The following is a 27106-nucleotide window of genomic DNA, read 5'->3' as shown; positions in this document are numbered from 1 at the left end:
AATATCACATGATCTCATTCATTGGTGGAATATAATGAACAACATAAACTGATGAACAAAAACAGATCCAGAGACAGAGAAGCACCTATCAGACCAGTGGTTGGCAAACTGCGGCTCGCGAGCCACATGCGGCTCTTTGGCCCCTTGAGTGTGGCTCTTCCACAAAATACCATGTGCGCCCGCACATGTAGAGTGCAATTGAAACTTCGTGGTCCATGTGCAGAAGTCGGTATTTTGTGGAAGAGCCACACTCAAGGGGCCAAAGAGCCACATGTGGCTCGCGAGCCGCAGTTTGCGACCACTGGATCAGACCATCAAACCTCAGAGGGAAGGTAGGGGAGGGTGGGGTAAGGGGGAGAGATCAACCAAAGGACTTGTATGCATGAATATAAGTATAACCAATGGACACAGACACCAGGGAGGTGAGGGCATGAATGGGAGTGGGTGGGGAGGCAATGAGGGGATAAGGACACATATGTAATACTTTAATCAATAAAGAAAAAAATTATAAAATAAAATAAACACAGGCACAAAGCTAATAACAGAGAGTGTGAGAGGTGTCTCTAAGACTGTCTCCCCCCGCCTCAGCTTTATTGAAGTATATCTAATATACAAAATAGCGCATATATTGAGTACATACCTTTTGATGAGTTTGAACATAGGCATATATCATGCTCTCATCCCCATGGTTAAGGTAATAAATATATCCATCATCTTAAAAAGATTTCTTGTGCCCCCTCGCTTTTTTAAATTTGTGGTAAAAACACAAGAGATCTATCCTCTTACCAAGTTATTAAGTGCACAGCCCTCTACTGTTAACTATCGGCTCCATGTTGTACAGCAGAATTCACACAGAAGTAAGTGAATGGGTTTGCCAGACTCAGTCTGCACCCAAAGAGACACAGGAAGTCCTGTGTAGCAGAGGCCACTGACCTCTTCATACTCACCTGTACCTGCCCTTTGTCTGCTTTCTGTGAACCCTGTGACTGCCTGATGGCATGTTCCCTGCTACAAGCGGCATGCTTGCACACGCCAGAGCAAGTCACACGTGCAAGGGTGTTAATGCCCCTGGAAGCTGCCCTCAAATAATAACAGTTGGGATATTGGTAGATAAATACCTCAGCTTGTTCCACCTCTTGTGGGAAGGCCCTGAGGTGCATGTCCTATGATATCTCCCAGAAGTACCCAATAGGACTGAGCCCCAGTTGTCCATGGGGGTAACTTTTCCTGGATGCATCCTTTCCTGGATGCCTTCTCTTCTCTGTCTCACTTCCCTACACACCTAACCTACTGATGTTTCCTGGGCTCACCTCCCAGAGAAACTACTTTCCCTCAAATTCTTTTCTCAGGATCTGCTATTGGGAGGTCTCAAACGAAGACACCCTATTGACTTATGCTCTTGGGGACTCATCTCATCGAAGACAGGGGCCAGGGATCTGACGAGCCATACAGACTTAGCCAGACTCACTTCGGGGAAATGATACTCACCATCCCTTATAATTATATGGGGATTTTTGCTTTTTTCAATGTCACTTTTATAGGACATTTCAATCATTTTTTTTTAACCTCAAACTTGTGAAATATAACACATATGGGGTGAGGGGTGGGGGCAGGCTGGAAAAAGTTAATGGGAAAAATAGGGGACATCTATAATACTTTCAATAATAAAGATAAAATTTTAAAAAAGCAAAGAGCAAAAAGCACAAAAGCCAATCTATCATATGATGAATAATTATTAAATAAACACTGATCATGAACTAGCTTGTTGACATTATCCCAGAAGTTCTTCCTAATTGCAAAACACCTTCTCCCCTAGAGGTAGCCATGATCCTTTTATGGTAAATCTTACCACTTAAGTATTCAACCCCTGAGAATATAGTTTAGTTGTATCTGTTTTCAGCTTTATATAGATGGAACAATACTCTGCTCCACAGAGTCACTCAGACACTCATAACAGAGGCTCCATAATCTGGAGTGTGTTGCACCCTCAGCACCATGGAGGGTCCCACATGGAACTGTCTGTGCTTCATCCTAGAAAGGTATAGCACTACTTTTATTAGCTCCTGACAGGAAACAACCTCGATACTCAATAACTGTAGAGTGAATAAGTACATTGTAGTATAGTCATGCAAGGGAATATTATACAGCAATGAAAATGAAAAACTAAGGCTATGCTCAACCCATAGATAAACTTGATAAATGTAACAATGAATGAAAGAAGTATTTTCATGTTTATATACATACTAGAGGCCCTGTGCATGACATTCACGCACTCGGGGGTGAGAAGGGGGGTGGTCCCTCAGCCAGGCCTGCGCCCTTTCGTCACAGTCCGGGAGCCCTCCTTTAGGGGATGTCCAACTAATGGATGTCGGACATCCTTAGCGCTGCCGCAGAGGCAGGCTGCTGTGCTTGCCAGCCATCAGCCCAGCTTGTGACTGAGCAGCGCTCCCCCTGTGGTTGAGCTCAATGGTTGAGAGTCAAAATTAGATTAATTTTCCAGCTTTACTGAGAGACAATTGACATATAACATGTGTACGCCATAGCGACCGGTCATTCCACCATTCGGTCAATTTGCACATTACCCTTTTATTATATAGGAGGATGTTAGCTTTCCCACTGCCCTGTGCAATAGGGGAGGTCAGAGATTTCCACTGAGTGTTGTTCTGGGGCACCACCTCCAACTCTGAAAAGAGAGGGATGCAGGACCTCCTGTGTGCTGTCACCCAGCCTATGTCATCAGTAAGTTCTCCAACCCCATCTCTAGGATATGTGTCCAGTCTGACCTTCTCCTACCATCTCTACCACCTGAACCCCAGCCACCATCATCTCTTTTCGAGTCTACTCTTGATCACTGCTCATTCTTGACCTGAGAGTCAGAGGGATCTTCTAATGACATAAATATGTAACATCCATGATGGAAAACCTCCATTGCCTTCCCATTGCAATTTGGAAGAAAACTGAATTTGGCATTCAAGATCTGGCACATTTCTCCAGCTTCCATCTCTCCAACCTTGCCCCTTCCCAACCCCTTTCATTCATTCTGCTCCAGCCACACTTCTCTCTGGAACACACAAAATTTGTTCTCTCTTCAGAGTCTTGACCATACTTGTATCTCTTCTTCAGATGCTCTTCCTGAGACCCTTTCCTACTGGCTTTTTAAAAATTGAGGTAAAATCCAAATAATATAAAAGTCACCATTGTACAGAGTACAGTTCAGTAGCATTTAGCACGTTCAGTGTTGTGCAACCACTACCTCTATGTAATTCCAAAATATTTTCATCACCTCCCAAATAAAACCCCATGCCCATAAACAGTTATTCTCATTCAGTCCTCCCCCCAGCCCCTGGCCACTACAAATCTGTTTTCTGTCACTATGAGTTTGCCTATTCTGGACATTTCATATATGTGGAATCCTACAATATATGATCCTTTGTGTCTGGCTTCTCTCAGTCAGCATCATGTTTTCAAGGTTTATCTACATCACAGTTCTACTAATTCTTCTTCTTTTTTTTAAAAAAATATATTTTATTGATTTTTTTTTTACAGAGAGGAAAGGAGAGAGATAGAGAGTTAGAAACATCGATGAGAGAGAAACATCGATCAGCTGCCTCCTGCACATCTCCTACTGGGGATATGCCTGCAACCCAGGTACATGCCCTTGACCGGAATCGAACCTGGGACCTTTCAGTCCGCAGACCGACGCTCTATCCACTGAGCCAAACCGGTTTTGGCTCTACTAATTCTTAATAATCAGATTTCGGCTCTCATATTTAATCCTCGGACCATTCTATCTAAAGTGGCACGCCTCTCCAGTCACTCCGGTCTCTCGCTTGTTTTCATTTTCTTTATAGCACTCATCGCCACCTAGCAGGAGCTCAACAAGGATCAGGTAGAGGAATTAAATGCTTGCATCATACCTGGCTGGTGAAGGCCATGAGGACAGCGAAACTGGACAAGTGAGTGCATCTGCATGTGGTATGACTCTTGTTCACCTGCACCAGGAAGCAGCCGTCCCTGGACCAGTGGCTGTCCTCCCCAGTGCTCTTCCAGAAGACACAGAAGGCCTTCTTGCTCAGGGGTTTCACCTGAAATAGAATGGGCTCGCTGTGTTCTTGCTCAGAAGGAGCAGCTCTTAGAGTGTCGTCTGCGCTGGGGTGGAGAATGAGAACGTGGCTGAGAGCGACTCAGGTGATTTCTATTTGAAGTGGAGAGAATGGCCACCAGGACAACAGCCCTCATGGTCCCACCTCCATCAGGATTTCACAAAACGTAAAACAGGGTCATCTCTCTCTGTGGGAGTTTGAATTTTACAAGATGTCATTGGTTCTATGACTTTGTCCCCTACCAGGGGAATCAGACAAAAAGAGAGTGTAAGGCTCACATGAAGTTTTCTCCCCAATACTTTCCAAGCCAAATTTCCCTGGTCTCCCCAACTCCTCCAACTCCTCCAAAACAATAACAAAAAAATTTCTCTGGTCCCTTGACACCAGTTCCTTTCCTGAGAACACAATGATTGCTTATACAATGAGAAGGGTAGTATAGGAAAAGAACATCACCAGGAGATAGAGGATAAAATTAGCCCTCAGCCTCTTCTCTTTGTCCCAAGGGCTTCTAGATCAACTGTTCATGGGGGCAAGGAGACCAGTGAGATACTCTTCTCTTTGGGGCCTGTATCTCCTTTGAGATACAAAAAAAATTAATTTTTTTTCTGACTGAGTTCTGTAGTCTTAACTGTTAATACCAGTATTCTATGCAAATGTTACATGTCAATTGAATATTATATCTCAGTTCAAATTTCACAGATATAGGAGGTACCTGCATTTAAAATAATTTCATGCACTAGTATCATGCTGCCCAAGAAAAACAGCACGGATGTAATCTGAAATTTCCTACTAGCCCTATTAAAAAAGGTGAAAAAAACAAGTCAGATTAATTTTAATGATATCTTTCATTTAACTCACTATATTCAAAATAGTTGTTTTTTTATTTATAGATTTAATTGATTACATAACAGATTTACATTTTAATTCAAATATAGGGTAAAATATTGTAAATATTTTATTGGTGTGCCTATCTAATGTGTTGCATCCCTACAGAGCATCTGGTTATGACATAATTCTGTAGGATGCTGTTCCAGTTGCCTTTGTTTTAATATGTCAATATAAGTCAACATGTGTAATCAATATCGAAATTATTAAGAAGATAGTTTGCATGTTTATTTCTAAGTTTTTGAAATCTAGAGATACTAAGTGTTCAGAATACTGTCTTTGAAATCTCAATCCAGACCCACCACATTTGATTTTAATTAATTAACTAAATAAATTAAATAAATATTTAATTAACTAATTAATTAATTAAATATTTTTGTGGAATGTGGGGCGAATGGTTAACATTGCAAAGCAAATTGCAAACTATTATCTTCCTTGGTTTTTATTTATTTTATTTTTTAAAATATATTTTTATTGATTTCATAGAGGAAGGGTGAGAGAGAGAGTGATAGAAACATCAATGATGAGAGAGAATCACCAATCAGCTGCCTCCTGCACCCTCCCCCCGCCCCCCCCCCGAGGATTGAGCCAACAACCTATATGCCCTGACTGGGAATCGAACTGTAATCTCCTGGTTCATAGATCGATGCTCAACCACTGAGCCATGCTGGCTGCACTTCCTTTGGTTTTTAAAAAAACTCTTCTAAGGTCTCTATTATTCCCCTAAAATTCCTCTTAATTTTTCACTCTATCCTAATCTCTTTTCTACTAGCTCTCTCAACTCTACTTCTCTTTTTTTATAGAGCAATTTTTCTTGCTCTTGGCACCTCTACTGTGTATACTGATCAGTAATTAGCAAGCTATGGTACTTTATGACCACGTGGCACTCACCATCCCTCACTTTCCTTTCCTCCTTATCCCATCCTTTCTCCTTACTTTTTGTTTCTGTATTCAATCATCAGGATCCATTTCTTTTATCTCCCTCTCATAGGATAATCTGTACCACTTGGACTAGAGGTATCATCGAGTTGATCATTGACCAGTGGTAGTGGCAAATGAAGGGAAAGTGAAAGAAGGTGACAGAATTCTCATCATTCCTTCCCCTTTCACCTACTACTCCTTTATCTCCCTTTCCTCCATCTAGACTCTGATAAATAGAAGCAGTTTCTGCTATAAACTAATTATTCATTAATGAGGTGTGGTGAGAGATTGGGGAAGCAAGGTTTAGGATAGTCTAGATCAGTGGTCGGCAAACTGTGGCTCGGCAAACTGCAGCTCGCAAGCCACATGAGGCTCTTTGGCCCTTTGAGTGTGGCTCTTCCACAAAATACCGACTTCTGCGCATGGGCCATGAGGTTTCAATCGCACTGTACGTGCGTGCCTGCACGTGGTATTTTGTGGAAGAGCCACACTCAAGGGGCCAAAGAGCCACATGTGGTTCATGAGCCGCGGTTTGCCGACCATGGGCTATCAGGGGTGGGCAAACTTTTTGACTTAAGGGCCACAATGGGTTCTTAAACTGGACGGAGGGCTGGAACAAAAGCATGGATGGAGTGTTTGTGTGAACTAATATAAATTCAAAGTAAACATCATTACATAAAAGGGTACGGTCTTTTTTTTCAATAGTTTTATTCATTTCAAAAGGGCTGGATCCGGCCTGTGGGCCGTAGTTTGCCCACGGCTGGAGATGATAAATGCCAACAACAAAGTTCCTGTCTTCAAGGATCACCCAGTATAGTGAAACCCACTACATTTTAAATGCTTAATAGCTACAGGTAGCTCCTGGCTACGAAATGGGGCAGCTCAGGTCCAGAATCACTGACTGGGAGGCTATGCATTTGTTCCATCTACATCTGTGAAACCAAGCAAGTCCAAATAGCAGGCTTGACCCACCTTCACGTGCTGAAAACTCAGAATCACAGGCCTGGAGAGCGATGTGTTCCTTTTGGGTCCAATAGCAGCGCTGACTACCTGGGAGTTCAGGTAAACTTGATCTTCCTCATTTATCCCGTCAAAAAAAGTTGCATTTATGATATTTCCAAGAGAAGAGTATGAAATAAAGACAACTGCACTGGGACCTGAGGAAACAGAAAAATAAAGTGCCACCACCATTCCTTCTGCCCCCTTTCCTGCCCCACATGTATCATGCTTCCACAATGGTCACACCTGTGCTTGGGTGTGCCTAGTAAGTTCACTCTTCCTCCCATGCTCCTCCTCCCCAAATGCAAGTATTAACAGGATCTGCAGAGGGAGAGGTTGTTCTGAATCCAAGAATTGATTTGTCCCCATCTGATACTGGCCTCCCATTTAAATTGATTCAAAGACAGTTTCCCGTGATGCCAGCATTTGTGATGACTATTAATAAATCACAAGGACAAACTCTAGACAGAGTAGGCATATTCCTAACTGAACCCATTTTCGCATATGGTCAGTTATGTGTTGCTTTCTTTCGACTTCGAAGAGCATGTAACATTCAAGTTAAAGTGGATTGAGCGTTGGCCTGCGGACTGAGGGGTCCCAGGTTCGATTCTGGTCAAGGGCATGTGCCTTGGTTGCAGGCACATCCCCAGTGCGGGGTGTGCAGGAGGCGGCTGATTGATGTTTCTCTCTCATCGATGTTTCTAACTCTTTGTCCTTCTCCCTTCCTCTCTGTAAAAAATCAGTAAAATATATATTTAAAAAAAGGAGAACTTTCCCACCAAATACAACATTCAAATTTCTCTTAGTAATCTGTCTATGGCGTTTATAGCATGACTGGATGCCATGGTGCATTCATCAATAATGAGAAGTTGGGCCTTTTTAATAGTTTTAGCAACTTCACTGTTTATATTGAGTCTAGAAATTGACATTTCATTTAGTGGAATGGGTAATTTATATTGGGAATGAAAGGTGCTTCCACTGAGAAGTAAATTTGCAGCAATTCCTTTAGATGCTGTTGGTAAAACAGTACTACCACGACGTCTAATATAATGTATTAAAACTTTATAAAGATATGCCTCCATGCAACAAGGGCCGGTTCCTGCCTCAAACCTCGCCCTTACTGGAAACAGCTAGGGGAGGGCGCAGCTGTTGCTAAGAGGACCCAGGACTCAGTGCAGCTACACTCCGAGGGCGGTTCCTGCCTCAAACCTCGCTGTCCTCGTGGGAAATAGCTTGGGGAGGGTGCAGCCGTTTCTAAGACGACCCCTGCAGGACTGACTTCCTTCTGATTGGTCGAGCCTTGGTCGTGATGTTACACCCAGTGTTTTTATATAGATATTTCCATGTCAATAAGTACTCATTATTCTTTGTGCTGCTGAGAAGTCCATGTGGCAAAGAGGCTGCATATAGCGAGTATTTAAGAGTTGAGAGGAAAGAACTGGGTTTCTGCATTCAAATCCCAGTTTTGCCAGTGACTAGCTGTGCAGTTTTTCTAATCAGATTTCTCTGGCCTCACTCAAGGGATCAGAGGTAGGAGAGCCACTTGTTTCTTAAAGTTAAAGTCAACTTCTGTTGTCAGAATGAAACACTAGTAGGTGGTTAGAAAACAGGCAGGTGATATACTCGCCTGTTTTTATGCTTAGAAATTGCTTATTTTTCATCTGAAATATCTTGGCATAAGAGCAAATCACAAGCAGGAAAGAGAAGAGTGGCTGTAGAGGTTCCCAAGATTGGTCTCCATGGCCTTGTGGGTTTATTCAGTGATATGTTTTATGGGAGGAAGGGTGTGTTACATCTATAATTACCTATAAAGTCCCAGTTCACACCTGGTGTCCTGGTGTAATTTAATAGTACCCACTTCCAATTTTAAAATTGTCACTGTTTGAAGATAAATTATAAGATTACTGTAGACCAGCAGTTCTCAATTGAGGGTGATTCTGCCCCCTTCAGAGAACATAGGGCACTGTCTGGAAGCATATTTGGTTGTCACAACTGGGGGGTTGCTATTGGCATCCAGTGGGCCAAGGCCAAGGATATAGTGCTCAAAACACTATGGGCCCCACCCCAGAGAATAACCTGGCCCCATATGTTAATAGTGCTGAGGCTGGGAATCCAAGCAGAACCTGAAGGACAGAGAAATGTCCCTTATGAGTTTGTCACACATCCATCAATGGGTTCTTTTCTCTCATTAGTAATGTTAAGGCTTCAGCCTAACAGTGGATTTAATTTGACGAGCTTTTGTTATTGTTTGCCAGATACAGTGCCTATAGAGAAAGAATTAATGGTTCCCGCCCTGAAAGGGATCCCAGTATGAAGGAGACAGGGCTGTGTCAATCAACAGATACAACACAACATGGTAGATGCCAAGATAAGGTAGGTTCATGCTGGGGAGGGATGGCCTGACTCTGGTGCTGTGATGGAAGTGGGCAGTCCTGGGAGGTGAAAGTTGAGCTGTATTAAAAGAAGAGTCAAAGTTCACCCAACAAAGTGATGGTTGTCATTCCTGGCAGGGAAACAGCCAATGCAAATGCTTGGAGATGAGACCACAGAGCCCATTAGGGGATGATAAATAGTCTCCTGCTGGGCACATCTGTGCCAGGTACTCCTCAAAGCACATGGAATCCCACTGTGATGCATATAATTTATTTAAGCCATCAGCATAGACAGCTGTTCTGGGCTGAGCTGTGTCCTCATGAATCTACATGTTGAAATCCTAAGCCCCAGTACCCCAGGGTGTGACCAAGGAGCAAACTGGGCTGAAGATGTGATTTTGGTAGCCTGTACTGTGTGAAGTCTTGCGCTCTCTACAAATTGTGAATTGCAGAGGAATCCCATGATAATGCAAGTGTGAAATTATGTGATTGGAGGTTGGCGCCCCTCCTCTGCCTGGTCCATTCACAAATGGAGGCAGATTCAAGTACTTATCTTCTTTTTTTTTTTTGACTTTTTTTTTTGACTTTTTTTTTTTATTGCTTAAAGTATTACAAAGGGTATTACATATGTGTCCATTTTATCCCCCCGCCCTAGACAGTCCCCTAGCCTCCCCTATCCCCCAATGTCTTATGTCCACTGGTTATGCTTATATGCATGCATACAAGTCCTTTAGTTGATCTCTTACCCCCCTACCTCCTGCCCCGCAACCCTCCCCGGCCTTCCTGCTGCAGTTTGACAATCTGTTTGAGGCAGCTCTGCCTCTGTATCTATTATTGTTCAAAAGTTTATAATGGTCTCTATTATCCATGAATGAGTGAGATCATGTGGTATTTTTCCTTCATTGACTGGCTTATTTCACTTAGCATAATGCTCTCCAGTTCCATCCATGACGTTGCAAATGGTAAGAGTTCCTTCCTTTTTAGAGCAGCATAGTATTCCATCGTGTAGATGTACCACAGTTTTCTGATCCATTCATCTACTGATGGGCACTTAGGCTGTTTCCAGATCTTAGCTATGGTGAATTGTGCTGCTATGAACATAGGGGTGCATATATCCTTTCTGATTGGTGTTTCTGGTTTCTTGGGATATATTCCTAGAAGTGGGATCACAGGGTCAAATGGGAGTTCCATTTTCAGTTTTTTAAGGAAACTCCATACTGTCTTCCATAGTGGCTGCACCAGTCTGCATTCCCACCAGCAGTGCACAAGTGTTCCTTTTTCTCCACATCCTCTCCAGCAACAAGTACTTATCTTCTTGAGGGAGGAAAGTGATAGGAACTGATTGTCTCATGAGATTGTCTCAGATCAGAATGCAGTTTGTTGTTCATGTTTTACTTTGGGAGTTTTGACGGACAGTACAGACAACTGTATCCATATTTACGTGATTGGATTTCAAGACCCCATTTATCTTGCTATAGCAGTTTTAGCTAAGTATTCTTGCAAAATGGAAAAATTAAAGGTTTTTGTTAGGTCGGAGAGAGCCCAGGATCGGATACATGCAGACATGACAAGATAATGGACTTCCCCTGGAATTTCTCACAGATCAAGGTGCCAGACACAGATACCAGCTTCTTCTCCCTGAATTCACATACCCCCACACAGATAAGAACTTCGTCCTGAATATTCCGCCCATTCCCTGCAGCAGAGAATTCCTCAGCTCATGTCCCCGCCCCTCACCCAACCGCAGTATAAAAAAAGCGCCCCCCTCCCTGTTGGCGTGAATCCACGTGCCCTGTCCTTGGGGTACGTGGGTCTCCCGGGGACGCAGAATAAACCTTTTCCTTTCCTTTCTTTTCTGATTCACTGGACTCTATTTCTTGCGCCGCCTCCTGAGCCACCTAACCTAACAGTTTTCATGCCAACAACTCAATTTTTGGTTTCTCTTGGAAAAAAAATCAGAGAGTCTTGGCAGTTACAAAATAGTCACGGGGATGCAAAGTCCAGCATAGGGAATGTAGTCAATAATGTTATAATAACTAGGTATGGTCAGGTGAATACTAGACTTATCAGGGGGATCACTTTGTAAGTTACGTAAAAGTCTAACCAGTATGCTGTACACCTAAAACTAATATAATCCTGAATGTTAACTGTAGTTGAAAAAAAAAAAAGTAAAAAAAAATGACTAGATAATGTGAATCAAATAAAGCTGAATTCATTTCTAACTGCCCTTCACCTCCCCTCCCCCAAAACAAAAGTCAGAGTTTGATAACACTGGGACAATTAATAGTAACAATCTACTCCTTTGTATGCAGATGCTGTAGGCACCCTGACTTTATTTCTTGGCACTCTTGGTTTCTTTATATGCTGATGGGTTTTACTCAGGCAGCTGAACTCTGCCTGGGAGCTTTCCGTGAGAGAATGTGTTTGGTCTGCACTCAGGGCAGAATGGAAGGGTCTGGAAATGAACTCCCCAGGTGGGTCCTCAACCAGTGATGAATCAGCGCAGTTAGATAAATGGCCCAACGCCTTCTCCTTTAGTGGAATAACTCAGTGGGATTGAGCTCCAGTTACCACCAGCAGTAACCTGTTCACTAACATAACAATCCCTGTATTGGCTGCCTTTTCTCCACTCACTTCCTCTCTCCACAACTTGAGTAGTTAATTTTATGTTAACGTGGCAAGTTCATGGTACACAGATATTTGGTCAAACATCAGTCTGGATGTTGCTGTGGAGGTATTTTTTAGATGAGATTAATATCTATCTATCTATCTATCTGCATCCTTTAAAAATTTTTGTTTTTGCTTGAATTCTTATAGTATTCTTATAGTTATTTTATTTTTAAAATTTTATATTTATTGGGGTGACATTGGTTAATAAGATTATATAGGTTTCAAGTGTACATTTCTTTTTTTTTTTTAAATTAAATCTTTATTGTTCAGATTATTACATTTGTTCCTCTTTTTTTCCCCCCCATAACTCCCCTCCTCCCAGTTCCCGCCCCACCCTCCGCCCTCACTCCCCACCCACTGTCCTCATCCATAGGTGCACGATTTTTGTCCAGTCTCTTCCCACATCTCCCACACCCCTTTCCCCCCAGGAATAGTCAGTCCATTCCCTTTCTATGTCCCTGATTCTATTATAATCACCAGTTCATTCTGTTCATCAGATTATTTATTCACTTGATTCTTAGATTCACTTGTTGATAGATGCATATTTGTTGTTCATAATTTGTATCTTTACCTTTTTCTTCCTCTTCCTCTTCTTAAAGGATACCTTTCAGCATTTCATATAATCCTGGTTTGGTGGTGATGAACTCCTTTAGCTTTTCCTTATCTGTGAAGCTCTTTATCTGACCTTCAATTCTGAATGATAGCTTTGCTGGATAAAGTAATCTTGGTTGTAGGTTCTTGGTATTCATCACTTTGAATATTTCTTGCCACTCCCTTCTGGCCTGCAAAGTTTCTGTTGAGAAATCAGCTGACAGTCGTATGGGTATTCCCTTGTAGGTAACTGAGTTTCTTTCTCTTGCTGTTTTTAAGATTCTCTCTTTATCTTTTGCTCTTGGCATTTTAATTATGATGTGTCTTGGTGTGGTCCTCTTTGGATTCCTTTTGTTTGGGGTTCTCCGCGCTTCTTGGACCTGTAAGTCCATTTCTTTCACCAGGTGGGGGAAGTTTTCTGTCATTATTTCTTCAAATAGGTTTTCAATATCTTGCTCTCTCTCATCTTCTGGCACCCCTATAATTCTGATGTTGGTACGCTTGAAGCTGTCCCAGAGGCTCCTTACACTATCCTCGCATTTTTGGATTCTTTTTTCATTTTGCTTTTCCGGTTGGGTGTTTTTTGCTTCCTCGCATTTCAAATCATTGACTTGATTCTTGCGCTCCTCTGGTCTGCTGTCGGGAGTCTGTATAATATTCGTTATTTCAGTCCGTGTATGCTTAATTTCTAGTTGGTTCCCCAATATAAGATCGAGGGTCTCATTAGTTTTCTTGTAGATCTCATTAAGTTTATCGGCGGCTTCTAAACAGTTCTTGAGAGACCTTAAAAGTGTGGTTCTGAACTCTATATCTTCCATTGACAATTTTGTCCTGTTTCTTTGTTTCCGCATTTTGTTATGCTTCCTTGGTGCACCCCCTAGTGGTCTTTGTTCGCAGTCTTATAGTTAAATCTTGATTGTTGTAGCTAATTCCAGGGAGGGTTTGACCTCCAGGCCAAGTGGCTATGAGAATCAGCTGTGTCAGCAGTGAGAGAACTTCTGTCCTCTAGGGAGGTGCTAATCTAGCCTTTGCCTGAGGCTATCCGGCAAAAGCCTCTGTGCAGGGCTTGGGCGGGGCGGGTCCCACAGGATCAACAGGGTGGGCCGGAGAGAGCAGTTATGGCGGCTCTCAGTCCTGTCCCCAGGGGCTCTGCCTCTCTGAGTCCCAGCACCCGCTGCAAAGCTCAGAGAGAAAGCTGCACTCGCTCTGACCGAAGCCAGACAGTCCCGCTTCTCCCGTTTGAGTGTGGGTCCCTAAAGACTCGCCCGGATCTGGAGCTCAGATTCTGCGACTCCCTCCCGATTGAAAACGCCAACCGCGCCCTCCGCCGCCAGCCCGCTCCGCGCACTGCGCACTCCGCACCTCAGAATTTGACTTCAGCACTGTGCCTCCTCTGAGTGTCCGTAAGCGTTTCTCTTTCCTCCTAGTTGTAGGACTTCCACTCAGCCAGCGTTCCTGTGGTTCTGGGTGATGTCCCTTCCGTTTTTTGGTTTCACTTTTGAAGTAGTTGTTCAAAGCAGCAAACTCCGGCGTTAACCTATGCCGCCATCTTGGTTCTCAATCTACTTCAAGTGTACATTTCTATGATACATGATCTGTATATTGCCTTATGTATCCACCATCCAAAGGCAAATCATCTTCTGTCACCAAATATTTGGCCCCCTTTACCTTTTACTGTCCCCCACCCCCTTTCCCTCTGGTAACCACGGTACTGTTGTCTGTATCTGTGAGTTTCAGTTTTATATCCCACATATGAGTGAAATTATATGGCTCTTACCTTTTCTGATTGACTTGTTTTGCTTAGCATAATATTCTTAAGGTCCATCCATAGATAAAGATGTGATACATGAGTACAATGGAATACTACTCAGCCATAAGAAGAGTTGAAATACTGCTATTTGTGACAGCATGAATGGATCTTGAGATTAAAGCTTAAATAGTTAGGCTTGAGTAAAGCAGATTATCCTCCATCTTATGGGTGGGCCTCATCCAATCAGTTGAAGGTCTTAAGGAAAAGACTGACCTCCCCTGAGGAAGAGGGAATTGTCTTCAGACTGTCTTTGGACTTGAGCTACAACATCAGCTCTTCCCTGGCTATAATTTAGACTTGCCAGCCTCCACAATAACATGAGGCAGTTCCTTGAAATCTGTCTCTGTCTCTCTTCACACACATTCTATTGGTTTCTCTGGAGAACTCTGATTAATACACTTACTGCTGCTTCCTTGGATCACCCCCTAAATGAACTTCTTATGCTGGAACCCCTTACAATTCTTCTAGAAACTGCTTCTGGGTGAACCCAAACTGAGATATGGATGGAGCAGCCCCCAAATTACAAAGAAGTCTATTCCATGCAGAAGAATAAAAAGCTTCCACTTTGGGAAGATGTCTTTCTTTTAGGATAAGACTCAACTGACACAATTTTAGGGTAACAAACCCATCAAGTCGGAACTTATTGGGGACTGTTTCCTTATGACTCACACAGAGATATTGCTGTGTGTGTCTTAGGGATTCTGAATGCAGTCACCACATGTACCTTGTAGGTTTCCCTGGATGATGTCATTGCAATGGATGTCCAGTGAGTTCATTTGGGCGTTCAAGTTGAAGATGTTTCTTTCCTTGGAGCAATTGTCTGTAACAACTCGAGTTTCAATAGCTGGTAAGAAAAGTGCCAGGCAAGCTTACTGTTATTATAAGTTTTAAAAAATGTGCACAGCAACAAAAACAGGCCACATTTACTGAATGTGTAGGGCAGTGATGGTGAACCTTTTGAGCGCAGCATGTCAGCATTTTGAAAAACGCTAACTTAACTCTGGTGCCATGTCACATATAGAAATTTTTTGATCTTTGCAACCATAGTAAAACAAAGACTTATATTTTTGATATTTATTTTATATATTTAAATGCCATTTAACAAAGAAAAATCAACCAAAAAAATGAGTTCACGTGTCATAGGTTTGCCATCACTGGTGTAGGGGATGCCAGGCACTGAGCTAAGAGCCTGATACATTGTCATCTTATGACAGCATCATATAACCCCACGAAGGACCATTATTTAGATGAGGAAACTGAGGTTCAGAATTAGGGGTCCTCTCCAAGGCTTAAGGTTATGATGGGGGTGTAGGTAAATGTGGTACTCGAATCCTCCCACAATCACATCAAAAGCACTACTAAACTACTGACAATTATCATTCAGAACCACCTGAAATGTAGCTAAACAGAACTCCTATAACTAAGGATTTAAGGAATAAGCCACATTGAGACTGGTAGGAGGGGTAGAGATGTGGAATGGGCTGGTCCCACACCCACGTGTGGTGGATAAAAATCAGGAGGGGTATCTCGGTTGCAGAGGTCACCCCTGAGAACCCCAAAACAGGCTTCTCATTTCAGGGATCCAGTGCTGTGAGGAGAAGTTTCCATAACTTCTGGTTGTAAAAATCAGCAGGGATTGTGACTGAGTGAGACCAAGAGCTTCTGGAGTCCCAGGCAGTTCCTCTTAAAGGACCTGTGCATGGACTTACTCAGACTCATTCTGAGCTCCAGAACTGGGGCAGCAGCTTGAAAGGCACCAGGAACATACAAAGAGGAACTGAAGTGTCTGGCATCCGGGTGAGCTGTAGGGGCAGAGTTCTCCCAGACAGAAGTGTTGGCAGAGGCCATGGCTCCTTTTCTGAGCCCTCTCCTCACAGAGCCAGCAGGCAGGCGCCATATCTGAGTCTTCATAAACCTGGCTATCACTGTTCACCCTGCCCTGGGATTCCCTGAGACCCTGCCTCACCACTGTGGGCCCACCCAAGCTATTTCCAGTGGCTTTTCCATACAAATAGCCTGTCTTGGCTCATGCTTTAGACTTTCCTGAAATCTCCCAAATAAGCAGCATCTGGTCTCAGCATTATATGCATTATTATAATCCCATTTTACAGTTGAAGAGACTGAAGCTCACTGAGATGAGGGCACTGGTTACCTGATTAAACAATTAGAACCTGGTCAAATCAGGACAGATGAGAATTATTTGTAATTTGGAAAATGGTTCAATTGATAATGAAAGTGTCCAGATTCCAGTTTCCCAAGATGGTTAGGTACTAGATTTTCTTTTACCATTTAAATGTATTTTCATTATTATTATTTTTATAGAGCATAAAGTATTTTATCAGCTAAGTTGGTAAACAAAAATGGTTCGTTAAGCATACACCAATCCTTTGATATCCCTGAGCTGAATAAAACACAACAAATATTTCTGGAGGCCCATATAGTGATATATATCAAAAGTCTAAAATGTTTTCTCCCCTTGACCTAACAACTCCTCCTTTATGAATTCATCCTAAGAAAATATCAAAAAATACAAACAGATAAATTTTTAGTGGTCTTTATCACAGGATTGTTTGGCAAAACCCCACATTTCCCAGAATAGGAAAATAAATTATGGCACACTCATACAATGCAACTCTATAAGTCACTGAAGACAATAATGTAGGTAATGATGCTGTCTGAAGTTTCACGGAAAGATGTTAGTGAGATAATGAGTGAAGAAAATAGGTTTTGTGGAACTGTATTGAAAAGATAACATACACAACAGATATGTGTCCTCCTCATCACACATGTACCTAACTAGGTATAGGATTGGAAGACTGGGATATGGGCAGATTTGGTTGGTCTAAATTAGTTTTGTTTATGTATTTTCCTAATTAAAAATTTAATACTTGGTTTTGCTGTGGTATTTTATTTTTAAAAAGAAAAATTGTATATATTTAAGGTTTACAGTATGATGATTTTACACAATATATACCTAGTGAAATGACAACCATAGTCAAGCTAATTAACATGTCATGTCACATGGTTGTGTAATATGTATGACAAGTGCAATAAAAGGATTTTCATTTAAAAAATATCTCATAAGATGTTTCTTCTACATGTGTTATTAGGTTATGCAGGCACTAGATTTAAAAAATACTTTTTAAGCCTAAATCCCAGACCCAGGATTGAAAACCACTGAGAATCTTTTTTTTTTTTTTTTTTTAGCAGTTCTATGGAGGTGTATTTGGATGTATGTTAGCGTGTACAATTTGATTAGTTTTATTGGTGTATACACCTGTAAAACCACCAACACAATCAAGGTAGTGAGCATTTCCATGAGCCCCAAGTTTCCCCAAATTTTCTCTTGCCTCCTTTTTATCCCTCCACTCTCCCCTCCCTGTCATAATAGATTAGTTTGCAAATTTACAGCATTTTATATAAATTGGCTCATGCAATGTATTTATTTATTTTCTAACTGCTTAATACAGACCCCAGCTAGTAGCCAGAAACCCCACCACCCCACTCCATGAGCATCAGGTCTTATTGTCTCCTTACCCACAGTATTGTTTTGAAGTTTCTGGATTTCTTGGTCTGGGGCATTCAAGGCAGTTTCTAGAACATTGGATTCCATAGTCTGGAGAATAGATGTGGCCTTGGATGCAACTTCTCTCTCCTCTCCTGATTCCCACAGAGTCGTGTTGGTGAGAAGTGACTCAAAATTTTCAACAACTCGTTGTAGCTTTAAATATATAAACAACAACAATAACAATAATAATCCACTCTGATAGGTCCCCACAACCCCAAGGGACAGTAGAAAACATGAGAAAGCAAGTTCTGGAACCAGAGGACCCAGTTAAAATCCTGACTCCACCATTCACTGGCTGTGTGACCTTGGGAAAGTCACTCAATTGCTCTGTGCCTCAGTTTCCCCACTTTAGGATGGGGACAGTAATAGGACCCTATGGAGTTTTTGGCAAAATTAAATGAGTTAGAAGATGCTACATGTCTGTGCCTGGTAAATACAGGACAAGGGTTAATTATCACTTCCCCAATAGGGAAGTGGTGTGTTTGCTCGAAATAGACCAGGTTCTCAACCCAGGCAATTTTGAGCCCCTGGGGCAAGCATGTCAAACTTGCGACCCACAATGAATATTTTTGTGGCCCAGCCAATATAACGGTTTGTTAGAAATGTTTTAATAAAAATTTTGTTACTTAATTTTTACAATATTCTGTCATACATAATTAGTAATAACAAACTACAACACTAATGACCAAGTACTATAATTGTGCTGCATTCATTACCCTTACGCGCCTTATGTGCAGGCACACCATTTCTCTACACTAATACCAGCGGCTAATATTTTAGCATCTGATTGCCATGTCATTAGTCTTATACTGACTTGTTTGGTGTGCGCAACAGTGTAGAGAGTGCCTGGGAAGGCACATTGAACATTTTTTAAATTATTGTCAGCTGAGTCCAGTGGTGTTGGCAGAGCCACATCCTGGAAACGCACCATGCCAGAGGCAGGTACGTTGTCAGCCTGACCCTTAGCTCAGGTGCCAGGGGGTGGGTTTCATTATCTAAGCTCAGCCAGGCCCAAGGAACGGACTCAATTATCCGGGCTTAGCCAGGAGTGACTATTACAAAGAAGCCACAAGAATGAAAAATTAGCCGAAACCGGTTTGGCTCAGTGGATAGAGCGTCAGCCTGCAGAGTGAAGGGTGCCAGGTTCGATTCTGGTCAAGGGCATGTACCTGGGTTGCGGGCACATCCCCAGTAGGAGATGTGCAGGAGGCAGCTGATCGATGTTTCTCTCACCATCAATGTTTCTAACTCTCTATCCCTCTCCCTTCCTCTCTGTAAAAAATCAATAAAATATATTTAAAAAAAAAAGAAAAAGAAAAAAAAAGAATGAAAAATTACAGCTTGATCTTTAACCATGACTATAGCTTGATCTTTAATCATGATTTCACATAATTTCCTTTGTTTTAAAATCTAGTAAAACTTCTTGGAATTATACTGTATATAATAAATGCCCTGCACTGGCTCTGGGTCACTGTCTCTCCATCAGAGGGCCAGCTGTCCCACCCGGTCCCAGCTTTCTCTACTGTCTCTGTGTCTGTCTCTTTCATTTTCTCAATCTCCTGTCGCCCCTACTCAGGACTCCTGTCCGCTCTCTAGCCACGCTGGATGCGGTAAAGAGAGAAATACATTATACAGCAGAAAATATTTTGCTTTTGGAGAGCAAGAAAAATAGGTTTATTTGCATTATGCTTATTAATTTATGCAGTTATTCAGTGTCTGGTAAGTTAATGTTCAAGAAAAAACATTAATTTTTATTAAATGTTTTATTATTTTATGTTAAAGATTACTCTTTTATTTCAGCCAATTGAAAGAAACCCACATTTCTATGAAAATTGAAGCTTTTGCTTTTATGTGGCCCACATAAACTTAAACCTTGTTTATTTGGCCCATGTTAGCCTTTGAGTTTCACATGCTTGCCCTGGGGCCATTTGGTAAAGTCTGGAGATATTTATGGATGTCACCACTAAGGGATGCTCCTGATATCCGGTGGGTGGAGGCCAGAGATACTGCTCCACATCCTCTAATGTATGGGAAAACCCCCACAACAAAGAATGTCCCAGTCTCAAATATTATCTACACTAATAAAAGACAAACATGCAAATTGACCATACCTTCGCTATGCCTTAAGCCACGCCCACCAGCCAATCAGAGCGACTATATGCAAATTAAACCAACCAAGATGGCGGCCAGCAGCCACGGAGCTGGAGCAAGCAGGAGGCTTGGTTGCCCCAATGATGGAGGAAGCCAAGCTTCCCGCTTGCCACGGCGGGCTCTGAGCTCTACTCAAAGCAACAAAGTTTCAATTATAGAAGATAAATAAACCCCAGATACCTGCTTTCAGCCGGCCATGGCCATGGAGCTGGAGCGAGCAGGAGGCTTCCCTCCCGCCCACCCTGGCTGGCTCTGAGCTCCTCTCAAGGCTACAAAGTTTCAATTATAGAATGTAAATAAATCTCAGAATAAAAAAAAAAAGAAAAAAAGGAACTGAGAGCTTCCGTCACCTGGGGGCTTGGCCAGCCTGAAAACGGCCTTCAGCCCCTCACCCAGACTGGCCAGGCACCCCATTGGGGACCCCCACCTTGAAAGGGGTGTGACCAGCCTGCAAACAACCATCAGCCCCTCACTCAGGCTGGCCAGGCACCCCAGTGGGGAAACCCACCCTGAAGGGGGTGTGACCAGCTGCAAACAGCCATCAACCCCTTACCCAGGCTGTCCAGGCACCCCAGCGGGACCCCCACCCTGATCTGGGACACCCTTCAGGGCAAACCAGCTGGCCCCCACCCATGCACTAGGCCTTTATCCTATATAATAAAAGGCTAATATGCAAACTGACCCTAACAGCAGAAAGACTGGGAATGACTGGTCACTATGACACACACTGACCACCAGGGGGCAGACGCTCAATGCAGGAGCTGCCCTCTGGTGGTCAAGGCACTCACATGGGAGGAGCTCTGCTCAGCCATAAGCCAGGCTGATGGCTGCCAGTACAGTGGTGGTGGTGGGAGCCTCTCCTGCCACAGCCTCCCACCATAAACACATGGGGAAGGGGATATTAACTCAGATGGAGGTTGTTTAGGGAGGCCCTCCAGAAGTATGTGATACCTGAATGGAGTCTCGGGCAAAGAAGAGTGACAAAAACCCAGCCAGGTTATGAACTGGGAAAAGAAATTTCAGGTAGAGAGGATAGCATGTACCTGGAGGCCTGGAGATTGGGAGGGCAAGGCATGAACACTCCCTCTGCAGTAGGGCAGGGTGAGGGCAGAAGAAGGAATGAGCCTATTCTACTCAACTGGACATTCTCAGAGACATGAATTATTTAACAAAAATATTAAAATTCAGAGTTGATTTACAGACACTAAATGATTACTACCTAATAGGTACTTTCTTGATATCTCTCTCTTTTTTAGCTATCTTAAAGTATCCATTTTCCCTTCTTCCTTTTAGTAACTGAATGAATCCCACAAATTTCACCTGGATCACTCTCTCCCTTCACTCTGCCCTCCAGACAATGTGCCCTAGACTTCCCCTCCCCTCTCCCTATGAATGCAACATTGCAGCAACCCATGTTTGACCATGCAGTTGAGGACAAGATGCCAGGGGTTGGAAAGAATGTGGGCACTCTTAATGGCCTCACAGAGCAGAATCCCATCGCCAGCCTAGACTGTTCACCTCTGGACTGTTAACTCAGAAAGTAATAAAAATCTATCTTTTAAAAGCCATTGAATAATTGGGCCTCTGTTGCCGCAGCTCAGCATACCCTAATACAGTCTTATTTAGTTTGTTTTTCTTGGTCTGGGATAAATCCTATCTTTACGGGGCAGTGCACACACACACACACACACACACACACACACACACACACTCTATCTATCGCTATAGTGAGATATATAGTGACATACGTATAGTGATAAACATGGTGGTATATAGTTGACTCTCAAACAACATGGTTTGAATTGAATGGGTCTACTTATATGTGAATTTTTTCAATAAATACCATAAATGTATTTTCTCTTCCTTATGATTTTCTTAATAACATTTTCTAGCTTATTTTATTGTAAGAATACAGTGTATGATACATGTAATATATAAAATATGTGTTAACCAACTATGTTATCAGTAAGACTTCTGGTCAACAGTAGGCTATTAGTAGCTAAGTTTCTGGGGGTTTTCAACTGCATGGGGGAGGTCAGTATCCATATTCAAAGGTCAACTATAATATATGTATATCTCATAATTATACATAATATAAATTGTCTAGCGATATTATATTATAATGAACTTACATTATAATTAGCTTACATTAAAATTAACATACATTACATATTAAAATATATATTGCATATGATGCATCAATATATGATCTATAATATGTAGTACACATGTAATATCTAGTACCCATCGTCATTTGCTAATTTTTGGCTTTGTAAGTATTTGTTACCAGGCTAGGTTCCAGGACTCAGCTTCCACTCACCTCTTTATTGCCTTTGGTTGTGCTTGAGGAGGTGATATCTGCAAAAGACATCATGGGAAGTTACTGTGGGGATGAGAGTGAAAGGATGGAGAGGTGGGCAGGTAAGGTGAATAACTTGAATGGAGAATGTCTGAAGTCAAACTAATTATGTTCATTGACAAGCTTCTTTGCTGTTTGGGGGATCAGAGTCCAAGTTCCTTGTTACAGTGTAGAGCAGTGTTTTTCCACTGGGGGTGATTTTGCCCTCAGGGGACACTGATAATGGCTGGAGACATTTTTGGTGGGTACAGTTTGGAACAGGGGATGCTCCTGGAATCTGATGATTTGGAGGCCTGGGATGCTGCTCAACACCCTACAATGCACAGGACAGCTCCTGATCACAAAAGGTATTGGATCTTAAATGCCAAAGTTGCTGTTAATAGAGCTACACTGGCACAGAGGAAGCAGAAAAATGTAAACTCCAAACTCTTTAAGTCAGTCTTGGCTGGACATTATAACTGAAATGGCTGAGGAAACAGAAAATTAAATACCTCAGGTTTTTAAAAAATTCTTTAGTATTTAAAGTATTACATATGTCTCCTTTTCTCCCCATTGACCTCTCCCTGGCTATTCACCTCCTCCCCACCCCCCCCACCAGCACATACCCTCACCCCCCTTCTGTCTGTGTCCATGGGTTCTGCTTACATGCATGGTTTTAAAATTCAGCCTGGCTGGGAATTAGAACGGACACAGGAGTGTCCATTTTTGATTAGCAGCTGTTAATGGGACCTTGTGTGTGATTAATTGCGCATTGTGAGGACACCCATATCTGCTTTAGAAAGATGAGGAAAGGCTATAAAATGTTTAATATCTGTTACCATCAAACTGAGGTTAAATCTATACCTAGTCCATATCTTGGTTTTCAGCTGAGTCTATTTGCTAAAAAGGGCAAAGAGCTTTCTTATAACATTGAAGGTTTTGACTTAGGAGTGCAAGAACTTAGAATCACTCAGTTATATAAAAGAATAAAATCTTGCCATTTGCAATAACATGGATGGACCTAGAAGATATTATGCTGATGAAATAAGTCAGATAAAAAGACAAATACCATATGTGGAATCTGAAAAACAACAACAACAAAATAAATAAACAGACAAAACAAACAAATTCATAGATATGGAGAACAAACTGATGCTTGCCAAATGGGAGGGGGATTGGAGGGTAGGGTGAAGAAGGTGAAGGCATTAAGAAATACAAATTGGCAGTTACAAAATAGTCACGGGGATGTACAGCATAGGGAATATAGTCAATAATGTAATAACTATGTATGGTATCAGATGGATACGAAGCTTATTGGGGAGATCACTTCATAAGTTACATAGACGTCTAACCACTATGGTGTACACCTGAGACTAATATAATATTGCATGTCAACTGTAATTAAAAAATAAATTTAAAAAAGCGTGCAAGAACTCTGACTTACAACCCTGAGTTCAGAATGTGTCTATTATTGAAAACTACATTCATTGTAAAAAAGTGCTTTTGTCTGAAAGTTGCATACTTTTCCATGGGTGCCTTCTTGGACCTACCAACCTTCATGATAACTAACCCCAGGTGGACTCAGTCCATATAAAAGGACTGTGAAGGCACTGTCCCTCCCAGGAGCATGCCCTCATCTTTCTCTCCCCCTCTTCTTCCCCAACAGGCTAAATAAATAAATAAATGAATGAATGAATAAATAAATATAAAAGGACTGTGAAGCCCTTAGAATTAGGAAAATAACCAAAGGCATTTCTCGTCCTTGTAAAATAGGGCAAGTTTAACAGATTAACGTCAGAACCCAGGGAGAATCTCAGCCTGCTTGGACTCATTCCCTTTGGTGCAATCCTATTCATTCATTCATTCATTCATTCATTCATTCATTCATTCATTCAACAAATATTTATTGATCATCTGAGCTAGCAGTGGACTTAGGGCACAGCAACTCTTTCCTATCCATCCCGTGTTCTTTCCTCTCACCTTCCCTCCTTGGACCCTAGTCTCACATTTGGAGCTCACGCAGCTCCAAGATCTTGGCGTGGACTCCAGCTTGGGACCTGGGGAAATATGGGAATTTGGGCTTGAATCTTGTAGGAGTGCTTCTCATTGGTAGAAAAGATACCCTTGTTATTAAAGAGCTACTTGAAATTTTCTATGACCTTTCTAGCCAGAGCAGGTGTTTAAACCTTTTTTTTTTTTTTTAAAGAATCAGATGAAATGCTAGCAATATTAGCAAACACTTCTAAGTGATTTCTATGGTACTATCTCACTTAGTGAAGCATAGCCCCTGTGAGGATGCAGATGGTTGGCCCCATTTTACACATAGGGTGGAGAAAAGTTAGTATGCACCCAAGGGCATTCTGTTGGAAATTGGCTCTAGACACCTTACAAAGGGTTCTTAACCACTCTGCTCTGTTGTCTCTTGAAGATGTGGATGTAGACGACAGATCTGAGGGTGGGAATATCACTCAAACTGGGCCAATTTGTCTATCTCCAAAGACTTTGCAATTGGGTCCAAGAGAGAGTTAATTGACCTCTCTTTGGGTGGTTGGAGCAATACACTGGTAAGATTTGCAGCTGTTGGCCATTGTTCCTGTCCTGTGGACGAGGAGGCAGAGAAATCCAATTTGCAAGGAAAGAGAGGACAGGTTCTGTCCCAAAGAGAATCAGAGACTGGGGTACCCTGAGAGTGTTGAGCCTCCAGTTTCTTTTCATTCCAGAAGTCCAGCTCTTTTCCTGTCCTTGAGTCCCAAGGTATATCCATGCATCCTTATCATAAACTCATCTTTTCTGTTTAAGTTAACCCAAGTGAGTTTCTCTTCTTTGAAATTCAAGGAATCTTGCCTCACTTACCACCTTTTCATCCCCATCTCCAAAGTCTACTTGCCTTCTGAACCCCATTATTCCTTTAACTTCATTCTTTCCTTTTTTCCTCTCCTCTTTTCATTATCCATTTTCTTCCAGGAAATAGAAACATGTCCTGTCCTCACCACAAAAAATATCTTTTAATATCTTTTCTGGTGTTAGACTCAGTGAAAAATGTGGAAGGATGACAAGAAGATAAAAATTTTCTTACTCTGACAAGTGTTCTCATTGGAATTCTTGAACTGTGTATTCCCAGAGAGGAGTTTATATCCAGGTTCACACTGACAGTAGAAACTTCCTGGAACATTCTGGCATTCAGCATTTAGTCCACAATATACACTAATGGGAGGCTTACATTCATCAGTATCTGGAACACAAAGGAGAAATTTGGTCATTCATTTGACAAAGATTTATTGTGCATCTAACATGTGCCAGAGGCTATGCTCTTTCCACCAGACTCTGTCCTGACTTTCCAAGACAATCAGTTAAGGTAATGGTTGTCCTTGCTCTTGCCTTTCCTCATTGACTTTGGTTGAGTTCTCCAAGAAGCAGACATTGAGACACGGATACAAGTGCAAGTACTTTATTTGGGAGGTGATCCCAGAAAACACTGGAGGGGAAGTGGTGAAATGAGACAGGGATGGCAGAAAAAAAAGAGTATCAAGCAAGTTTCCACTGGGGATAACAGAGTCCCAATTCCTCTAGGGACCTCTGGGAGGCAGTGTGGAGCACACACTTCAGAGTGATCCCAGGCAAAGAGTGAGGGCACCAGGCTATTTATCCACGAAATCTCATCATTTACCCATGGGGGAATGCTCCCAGGGAGTGTTAAGCCCCCTTTCCACCTGTCCCGAACGTGGGCTGAGTAGTCTTCAGTAGCCAGAGAAAGTCTCAGAATTGGTGTGTAAAGGAATGGCAAATGCCCGGGGCATTTAAGTGGGCCATTGACCATGTCTACTGTTAAGGACTGAGTGTTTGTATGCCCCTCTGTTCATATGTTGAAGCTCTAACCCCCATTGTGGCTGTAGATGGGGCCTCCAAGGAGGTAACTGAAATTAAATGCGGTCATAAGAATGGGGTCCTGATTTCACTCATATGTGGAATTTAATGAACAAACAACTATGAAGCAAAATAAAGACAGACTCAGATAAAGAGCAGGCAGACATGTGGAGTCAGGGTGGGAAGGTGAAAGGATTGAACAACAACAACAAAAAAAGAGAGAGAACTCATGGACATGGGCAGAGTGTGGCGATTGTAGGGGTGAAAGGGGATGGGTGGAGGTGGAAGAAGGCATAGAAGGGATAAAAGGTGACAAAAAAATGGGGTCCTGATGTGATAGAATTAGTGTCCTTATAATAAGTGCCCTCCACACCCCCATTCTACCACTTGCAATAATCAAGGAAATTCCATATGAAGCTATAACAAGAAGGCAGAAGATTACAAGTCAGGAAGATAAGCCTAACCAGGAATTGAATCTGCCAGAACCTTGATCATGGACTTCCCAACCTCCAGACTTGTGAGAAAATAAATTTCTGTTGTTTAAGCTGCCCAGCCTGTGGTATTTTGTTATTGCAGCTTTTTAAAATTGTCAAGTGGGTAGTGAAAATGTGTGATTTCCCTGTCTGGTTCAGAAAACTTGAAATTTGGGGTTTCAGAATGTGACATAGTGCCCACTCAATAGTAATTCTTTGCTTGGGAGCCCAGACATGGCAATATTGTTTCTATTTTGGTGTAAACCCTGCCTTTTTTAAAATGCAAAAACCTAACTTAAGCTTTGATTGCTGAGGCATCCATTTCAAAGAGGCATCTACTTCAAAGTGGATTTCCAATAAG

The 27106-nt window shown here is 42.1% G+C and overlaps 1 protein-coding gene across 4 annotated transcripts in view; it reads right to left on the bottom strand.

The window, feature by feature from the left end:
* Positions 1-27106, bottom strand: part of ADGRE3 (adhesion G protein-coupled receptor E3) — a 50883-nt gene that overhangs the window by 10709 nt on the left and 13068 nt on the right. For 3 of the 4 annotated variants that reach the window (XM_036302757.1, XM_036302758.1, XM_036302759.1), the window contains 6 exons: positions 25485-25640; positions 22391-22428; positions 17889-18072; positions 15076-15195; positions 6882-7066; positions 3918-4085 (listed from right to left, as the gene is read on the bottom strand). In XM_036302757.1, the coding sequence (XP_036158650.1) occupies positions 3918-4085; positions 6882-7066; positions 15076-15195; positions 17889-18072; positions 22391-22428; positions 25485-25640 (851 nt within the window). The remainder of the gene's footprint in view (positions 1-3917; positions 4086-6881; positions 7067-15075; positions 15196-17888; positions 18073-22390; positions 22429-25484; positions 25641-27106) is intronic. The other variant, XM_036302760.1, reaches the window with a different exon arrangement.

This window comes from Myotis myotis, unplaced genomic scaffold, assembly GCF_014108235.1.
Source record: "Myotis myotis isolate mMyoMyo1 unplaced genomic scaffold, mMyoMyo1.p scaffold_m19_p_33, whole genome shotgun sequence".
NCBI lineage: Eukaryota > Metazoa > Chordata > Mammalia > Chiroptera > Vespertilionidae > Myotis > Myotis myotis.
This window is presented reverse-complemented; position numbering and strand designations above follow the sequence as displayed.